The following is a 9,513-nucleotide window of genomic DNA, read 5'->3' on the forward strand; positions in this document are numbered from 1 at the left end:
TTCAGGTATTAAACACTTTTATTAGAGTTCATTGTAAATAAAAACATGGTCACATTGTAGGAAGTACAAAAGTTTGCACAGATAAAACATTTGATTCCTTCATTAAAGGACTTCTGCAGATACTAGAATATTCTACGTACTGGCTAACACATAGACATTCACCGTATGGATCTGGATAAATACCAAAAGTGTAACTTCATGATACAGAGCAGCTGAAAGTGGGTATAAAATGCTGGTGAAACTGGTTCAAAGTGACTCATGTAACAGTGCTGTACGCCGTTTAACCAAAATACAGTTTCTCTGATAAAGAAATATAAATAGTTTGTAAAGTTTTAAATATTCATAAGTGGTATACGCCTACGTTTCTTTGAGTGGAGCAGAGGCACAGAGGACGACTAGAAACGCTCACATCAGAAGGATCTCAGTAACAAAAGTGTGTTTTTAGAGTTCTCAGAGGTCACATGATCTAGCAGGTAACATGTTTACAGTGTCAGAAGCACCAGAGTGTACCGTGTGCATATTTCTGATCTTACAGTGAAGTGCTACGTCTTTATTCACAGGTCCATGTCCTGATCACTGACGCTCTGACGCAGATACTCTTCATACAGCTTCTTCTAAAAAAGACAGAAACACAACCAAGGTCATTAAAGATGATCATCTAAAATATTTATCCAAACCTACAGCCTTCATTGTTGAAGTTAGACCATGTCTTTCTTGCCTATCGTGATTTTAAGGGTTAAACACGAAGCCCAATACTTATTTTTTTGTGCCTGTTTCATGAAAACAGGATACCTTTTTGGTTTTGACCACCTCCTGAACATACTCCAGCTTCTCCTGCAGCTGTCGCTTCTGTTTACCCGACAGAGTCGGCTGAGTTCTGCAGGAATGAAAGGAAAAGGAGTTGTAGTTTACATTATCATTATTTCAAAATTACACAAACAAAAGTTCACAGCTGGAGTGTTGAGGCAGAATCAGAGTAAAAAGAAGTCACATTTTAAAAAAAGAAAGAAAGTCACATCCTGAGCGCGACCTCAGAGGAAACGGATCTTCTGCTCGTACCTGAAGGAGAATCGTGCGATGATGAGCAGGAGGAAGGAGAGGAGGACGAGTCCACCGACGCCGTACAGCTGCTGCTCCATGGAGAACGAGTCAAACACTCTCACTGCAGGAGTCTGTGGGTTAAAACAGCAGCTGAGATCAGACTTTACTGCGTCATGTGTGCAGTAGTCAACACAGCAGCGACCGTCTGAAAGCTCACCAGGTACATAGAGAGCACCTCGGTGCCGTTACGGCCCACGGCCATCTCCAGCAGCTCTTTAGACAGCGAGCCAAGCACCAGCAAGACCATGAGAGCGAGAGGAACGCTGAAGCCGAGCAGAGTCAGGAAGCACGTTTTACAGCGAGCACGCCGGTTAGCGGCACTCGTCTGTCTACGGGAGAAAAACAAAAGTTACACTCAGAGGAAATCATCAACTCATCGGCAACTTCTGCTCTGGATTATAATCAAGTTAACAAGTTCAAAATGTAATCACATATTCTCAGCACACTAAAGCAGCATTTATGAGCCCTGAATGTTAGAACCGTTCCACAGACCGTCTACATCAGCCCAGGTGTTTGTTACCTGTCGTTTAGGAGCGTGTCGGTGATGGCCTCACTGATGAGTTCACAGTCTTTCTCCAGAGAGTTCAGCGTGTTCTGAACCGTCTGGTTGATCGTTTTCTCGACGGTACGGCAAACCTCCTCGATCTGGTTCACACAGCGGCTCGGCTGAAGGTGGGGAGAGATTTTTAACAGAACAGAAATATTAGAAAGTGTAAGATCAGAAAACAGAATGATATCAAAGTAAACTGTCACCTTATTTGGGTTAGGAATGTAGATAGTCGGCATGTCAAAGCCACATTTGTTGAGTCCTGGTCGTTTGCAGAGCTCCTGAACAATCTGCATCATCACTCTCTGAGACAAACGGTACAAAGATAGAAAGTCAGAGGAAAAGAGACCCCAGCACATTCTGCTATTGTCAAATTTCAAAATGACTGACTCTCAGTGGGATTTAAAGTTTTAACCAGTGTGTCCTTAAACAGTGCACAAGCAAAGAGACTCTGCAGCATAAACAGTTGCATTAAAGCAGTAATACTCATTATTTGTGGCTCTGTTATGTCTTAATTTTAAATATTATTCCCCCAAATAATCTTTAAAAGGGGAAAATTTTTGCCATTTTCACCATTCTTGGCACTTTTCACCCATTTAAGCTGTCTTTTGCCATTAAACACCCCCTTTGTCCTATTTTTGCCCATTTTGCAACTTCTTTTGCCACTAATTCCCCATTTTTTCCACCTTTTGCCATTAAATACCACTTTTTTCCCAAATTTTTGCCTATTTTTTCCCTTTCTCACCATTTTTGCCACATTTTGCCCATTTAAGCTACCTTTTGCCATTACATACCACTTGTTTCCTATTTTTTGCCCATTTTTGCCAGTCTTGACTGCTTTTTGCCCATTAAATTCACTTTTCCTTCATTTTTTTGCCATGTTTTTCCACTTTCCACTGGACCATTTTGCCACCATAACTCATTTTTCTGACACTTCTCACCCATTTTTGCTACTTTCTGACTTTTTTTCCCACTTTTTCTCCACATTTTCACCCCTTTTTGCTGCATTTTGATCATTTTTTGCCACCTTTAACTAATTTTTATTGCTACTTCAAGCTGTTTTTGCCACTTTTCACCTCTTAGATCGTGGCTCTTGCAAAGGTATTTTTCATCAGTTTGGCTCTTTGGCTGAGCAGGGTTAAATAACACTGCATGAAAGTGCTTTTATTTATCAAGCTGCCGAGACCTTTTGTCCCTTCTTCAGAGATGTTTATATCCAGAATGTTCAGGGAAAACAGATTTATCTGTGGCTGATTCTGCTCATACCTGTCTGTCACACTCTCCTCCGGCCTCGTCAGCTTTGCTCAGGTAAAATTTTAGACGGTCACCGTGTTTCTCGTTCAGACTCTCCACGATGTTGAGCGTTCGTTTACACAGAGCCTGACCCATGGGGTCGAAGAAAACCAAGATCAGGTCACAGAGATCACCTGGAGGAGGGCAGTACAATCATCCATGAGGATTTCTATTTAACAGACAAAGTCATTGAGGTCAACATGTGTGTTCAACATGACGTCTTTAAAGCAACAACATACAATTTAAGTTTACAAAATAAAGCTGGGATTTATTTACTTCTGAAACTAAATTTGGTATTCTTTTTTCAGATATTAACGGGCGTTTTGCCTTTAACTGATAGGCCATCTGAAAAGAGTCTGTGGGGGAAGACAAGCAGCAAACACACAGAGACTGGGAATCAACCCTGCCACCAGTGAGCCGAGGACCACAGTCCTAGTCCACAGACGCACGCTCCACCAACTGAGAAAAACCCACGCCTTAAAGTGGATTTTCTATGGAAGTGGGGGATTTGGGAAAAAACTGGAAAAGTAAAATAACTGTTCAGAAATACTGTGGCAGAAAATGCCTGGTAAAACTTTTGAAGTAAAGGTTAAATCAGTGGTTCCCAAAGTGTGGACCATGTCCACCTGGTGGGCACTGGAGGTAAGGAAAAATAAACGGTGGTGGCTCATTAATTATGCTGTGACTTCACTTTCATAGCAGCGTTCATTTCTCTAAAACTACACTAAAATAAAGATATGGAGGTAAACACTCAGAGAATCCTGTAATGGTTTTTTTGAGGTGTTGGTGGGCCACAGAAAGACCTGGTTTAAATGGAGCTGTGGGATCTTTCAGTCTGGGAAAAGCTGGTCTAGATAAAGATGATTGCGTGTTTACATGAGTGAAAGAAAAGTCTAGTCTGGTTCCTTATAATAGTTAGTGTTACAGAGGAGCCTTAAATCCCCTCGCAGATCCTCCATAACTACAGAACACAAGAGGCCACTGAGGGAAAACTCACCAAGCCACAGGATCACCTCGTCCACATCAAACGGATACTTCATATCTCCGTCCACCAACCCCGGAGAATCAACAAACGTCACCAGGCTGAACCGCTTCTGCCTCGACGTGCAGATCTCTGTGCTCAGGTACTCTGAAACACCTGGAAACGTGCAAGATTGTTTATTATGATAAAATAACAGCAGGGCAGATTTATTTTAACACATAGTTGCTGTGCTTGGAAACAAGCCTCCTCTTTCTCAGTACTGCTGGATAATATTTCTAAGCCGTTTGCTGCTTTTAGTAAAACGCAACAAACATTTTTGTTTCTGTTTCATAAGAGAAGTGATACAGGAGCGTCTGACTGTACCCAGGGTTTCCAAAAAGGCAGAAAATGTGATGCTGACTGATAAATATGTGATGTTTTTGCATCCTAAACAGATATACCACCTCAGTATTTTTCTACTAGGCAAAAGAGCCATTTCTTTCTAAATCAAAACATTCAGATGTTGGGATCACAGAGAGACAAAGAGCGCCATTGTGGCTCCTCAGAGGAGAAAAGGGAGGATTGTGTTACCAGCTGAAATCTCACCTTTGAATTCTTGCAGAGGTTTGAAGTGTGGATACAGATGAAGGGTGGCGTTTCCCTGAGAAAACAATCAGAACAAAATCAGTTCAACAAACGGGATCTCCACTATTTATCAGATATGTTCATCATGTTATTTTATATACTGATGTCAAATGTTTATTTGTATTTATTTGTGCAGACTCACTGTTAGAGATTCTCTCTTGCGCCCGCTTGTAACAAAGCTGAAGCCCTGGGTCTCGATGGCTACTCCTGTTCGCTGGATGTGCTCTTCAACATACCTGGAAAAAATAAATACAAAAAAGGATCAGGGGGTGGAAAAAGAACGGGGTACCTGCACATTTTTTACACTAAAGACTTTGTAATACTTTTTTGTTAGACCCAAACCAAAAACATAAATACTATTTCTGCACTGACTGGCTTTAGTCCTTTATCAGATTTAATGTCACGATCTCGCTGTGTTCAGATGAATAACCTTATTCCTGATCTTTAGCTTGGGACAGTGATACTGTGAAGCCACATGTGGCTCTTTTGGGACTATTTGTGGCTCTTTTTATGTCTTAATTTGAAATAATATTCCCCAAGAAAACCTTAAAAAGGAGAAACTTTTTGCCCATTTCACCATTTTTGCCACTTTCCACCCATTTCAGCAATGTTTTGCCAATAGACACACATTTTTCCTATTTTTTTGGCCATTTTGTAATTTCTTTTTGACACTTTTCGTCCAACTAAGCTAAATACCACTTGTTTCCCTTTCCCCAAATTTTTGCCACTTTTTGTTCTATTTTCACCATTTTCTGTCACATTTTGCCCATTTAAGCTTCCTTTTTCCATTCCATACCACTTCTTTCCTATTTTTTTGCCAATCTTGAATGCTTTTTGCCCATTTTAGTCACTATACATGCATTTTTTTGCCACTTTGTTGCCACTTCTTGACCATTATTTGTCACCTTTAACTCATGTTTTTTTGTCACTTCTCACCCATTTTTGCTACTTTCTGACCATTTTTGCCAACTTTAATTTATTCTTATTGCAACTTCAAGCTTTTTTTTGCCACTTTTCACCTCTTACATTGTGGCTCTTGCAAAGGTATTTTCAACTATTTTGCTCTTTGGTTGAGCAGGGTTGAGTAAGAAAGACTTTTTTAGTTTCTCCCAATTATTTGGGATCAGTAGGACCAGATCAGTTTAAAATGCCAGCCTTGTTTTTGAACAGGAGGTAGTTTTTATTCTAACCAAAAATGATATCTGTAAATCTCCTGAAGGTCCCGTTTCTGCAGAAAATACTGGATCAATTTTAGAGCAGATGTTCTGGTTGAGTGTTGTCAGGGGTCTTCAGTCAGTCAGGAATGATGTCGTCATTGAGAGAGGGATAGGGGAGTAGTTTTTCTTGTTGTTTTGATGATGAGTGGCACGGACTTGTTCAGGTCAAACATGAAAAAAAATCTCCACTGAAAGTTCTGACTTTCTAATATTTACCAGTTGATGAAGGAGCTTTTCCCAGCTGAGTGGTTTCCCATCAGCATCACGGTGATTTTCTTCCTTGGCGGCAGAAGCTTCACGCCAACCGATTCAGCCATGGCGATCAGCCCTGAGTTAACAAAGAACATGGTCAGAGTGGTGCCTGATGACTAATTTGCAGACGATGCTGCTGGTTCTGTCAGATAAAGGCGGAGCCATTAAAGTGGGATTAACCCCAGAACTTAATGCAGATGTTCAAGAACAAATAAAGACAATTTCTAATTATTTTTTTTATCAGGTTAAAATCTGGGAATGTGTGGAAAGCATCTGAAAAACAGATCCTGTAGACTCTACAGGAATCCAGAACTAATACAGTGGCTCTGCTGTTGCATTCACGTGCATTATGGAAAAATGCGTTGTCATACATTTTGGCTCATTTGAAGTTTCTAATCTGAGATTTCGTTGTAGCTACAGGTGTGTCTAAAATAAATACAGGGTTAAAGTGGGTTTATCATGAAATAATCAGCAGATGGCATTGCTTAGAGTTAATCCTTACCAAAAAAGGCTTGAAACGTTTTTTTAACAATACAGTAATATTTCTAGATTTATGAAACCTGCGTTTTGTGAACTGAAATGCAGAAAAATATACAATTCAGCTACTTTCTCCTTTGGAAATACACCTATAAGTATAGCTGTCTATGTGGAGTTTACTTCATTTGTTTCAACAATTAAAACAGGACACATTTTAATACTTTACGGATTAAAGCAGAGCTCCTAAGTTAAGAAAAACTTATCACTGGTAATGAAGTATCCGAGCAGCCTGTGAATGCATCCCTCTTATATCAAACCACACCTGAACTCACTTTAAAAAAAAAAGCGGAAAACAAACCCGTGTGGTTGTAAATGTGTTGTAATCGATCTAACTATTCATTTTATCCGGTCCAGCCTTTTAGCGGACTAACTTTAACATAATTAAAGTTACAATGGTGACGTTGGTTAGTTTGTTAGCTAGCTAACGGTTAGCCCCCCATCTCTGAGGATTACGTCCCTGAGAAGTTAGCTAGCTGACCCCGGCTACCAAAGACCTCAGTATGTCAGCTTTATCATCAAATAAGTGAACGTTGGAGGGTTTTCCAGGGAGGATGGAGTCCAGGACGTGATGTGACAGCTAACTCACCGCTGTCCGGCTCCGTGTACAGCTGATGACAGTCCCGTAAGATGCGCTCATCGCAGGAAACACCGCCTGTTACCGCGTCTGCGTTCGCAGCGCTCCGGCTCTTGATTTTCCCCGACATTGTTGGAAAAATAAAAGAAATGTGACTTTAACAGAGAGCTGCTGAGGCCTCCGAAGCCCACGACTCCCTGAACTTTCTCAGACAAAGCCGGCTCGTCTGGTTTGAATCACCCCGGTCCGTTGAAACACGGGGCTGAGACGTAGCTCGGCCACGTCCTCAGATTTAGCGGCTTTTACCGCATAGGATTCTGGGTAATGTAGTCTAAATGTGATCTAAATTTGAGTATAAACCGCACTTTTCATCTGCCCTACATCCAATTAGTCTCTTCAGAGGTGAAACAATTGTTGATTTATAAATATCTAATAAAAATTCACATTTAACACAAAATGAAAAATTTCACTCACCCAGACTGGACTAATTAGAACTACAAATATCAGTAGATTTAAAATGAATGTTGGGATAAGGGGAGAAAGAAAGTGCTTCCTCAGATTTAAAAAAAAGTTAACATTTTAATGTAAATGGTTAAAATAAATGGCGTGATAGAGTTACTGAAATTTAGAAACTGGCAGGTTGCCTTACCTTAGATCAGTGTTACTCCATGTGGCTCTTTTGTGATTTGTGGCTCTTTTATGTCTGAATTTTTAAATATTATTCCCCCCAAAAAAACTTTGAAAAAAGGAAAACTTTGACCTCCATTCATCAGTTTGTTTCCCAGGCTTTTACAGTTGGCTTTAACTGTCAACCTTCATTTTTTATCTCTATATTTCCCTTGGCTTGATTGCATTTATGACCCTATTTTCCTTTTTTTTTGCCACTTTAAATCCATTTTTGCTGCTTTAAGCCCACTTTTGCCACTTTTTTATGCCACTTTTTGCCTATATGAATCCTGTTTACACCCTTGCACACCAATTTTTGCCTCTTTTATCCTGCTTTTTTCTAATTTTCCCAGTTTATTGCCACTTTCCCCATTTTGACCCTTTAGTTCCACCTGTAACTTATTTTTTGTCACTTGTACCCCTTTTTTTGCCACTTTCTGCCCTTTTTTCGTCACACTTTTTTCACCCAATTATTGTAGTTTTAACCCCATTTTGCCCCTTTTTACCCTTCTTCCATTTTTTGCCAGTTAAAATCCATTTTTACAGCTTTAAGCCCACTTTGGCCACTTATTTGCCACTTTTTGCTCATTGTATCCCTTTAAACCAGCTGTTTCCCACTTTTTACAAATTTAAGCTGCCTTTTGCCATTAAATGTCACTTTTGTTCCTCATTGTTTCATCTTTTTGCTGATTTTTTTCCTGCCATAGTCACTTTTCACTCATTTTTTGCCATGTTTTAGTTGCTTTTTGACCATTTTTGCCACTTGTATCTTTTACCTTGTCACTTCTAGCCTATTTTGACACTTTTTCTCCTCATTTATATCACTTTTCACCCAGTTTTAGCCATTTTTGCCTACTTTGCCCCTTTTCAACCACTTTTCACCTTAGATTGTGGCTCTTGTAAAAGTATTTTTCAATAATTTGGCTCTCTGCTTCAGCAGGGTTGAGTAACGCTGCCTTAGATTAAGAGCAAATAAAGCTGAATCCACATGACTTTTATGAGCTGAAAACATAACTGGATCAGCCTGAAGACTTAGGACCAGGCTACTGAATCCGAGGCCCTGGGGCCAGGTTAGGCCCTCGGTGCCATTGTTAGTAATGCTTCAAAAAGATCCAGGCAAGTTTTTTCCCCTTTTTACACAATTAAGTATGTTTATTTAGTTTTTTTATTCTCTGTCCCATTTATTCCCCAGTGTGTTTGCACCCATCATGATGTTGCAGTTATCCCTGTAGATTTCCTCTCCAGCACATCTCAGACAACACATTTGTCACCTGTGGCCCTGTTTGTGTTTGCACATAAGCCAGTAAGCTAGACCACTTACTGATTTACAAAAAAACTGAAAAAATAGTAAAGCACATTAATATTTCTTGATGAATATGTCAAATTATATTTATTTACTGTCATTCCTGAAGAGAAAAATGAGTTTTAGTGGTTGAATGTTACGCTTGATTCATTTCTGACTTCTCAGAGAAGCCCAGTGAGCCGGCTCAAATTTGGGTGAATTCAGTTTGAAATCCCTCATTCCTGTTCAAAATGGTAAAACGTGGAGAGCTGACTGAAAATGAAAGAGTCCGCATTAAAGCACTTCATGATGCTGGATGGTCTCTGAGACAGAGATGACAGCTGGTCTGATACATTTGTTAATAGCCCTAATACTCTTGGGTATCTATACACTCCTTGCAGTGGAAAAAATACTTTTGACATTGTTCTAAAAATACAA

General features: G+C 39.9%; 1 protein-coding gene across 1 annotated transcript; it reads right to left on the reverse strand.

Moving 5' to 3' along the window:
* On the reverse strand, positions 1-7,421 carry si:ch211-11k18.4. Its single transcript, XM_041817019.1, has 12 exons — positions 7,140-7,421; positions 5,981-6,092; positions 4,690-4,783; positions 4,509-4,563; positions 3,939-4,079; positions 2,915-3,075; positions 1,855-1,953; positions 1,622-1,767; positions 1,259-1,430; positions 1,060-1,172; positions 793-877; positions 1-614 (listed from the first exon to the last, which is right to left on the reverse strand). Exons 1-12 carry the CDS (start codon positions 7,255-7,257, stop codon positions 555-557), a joined length of 1,356 nt encoding a protein of 451 aa, XP_041672953.1. The 5' UTR covers positions 7,258-7,421; the 3' UTR covers positions 1-554.
* Positions 7,422-9,513: the final 2,092 nt, after the last annotated feature.

Source organism: Cheilinus undulatus, linkage group 21, assembly GCF_018320785.1.
Source record: "Cheilinus undulatus linkage group 21, ASM1832078v1, whole genome shotgun sequence".
Taxonomy (NCBI): Eukaryota; Metazoa; Chordata; class Actinopteri; order Labriformes; family Labridae; genus Cheilinus; species Cheilinus undulatus.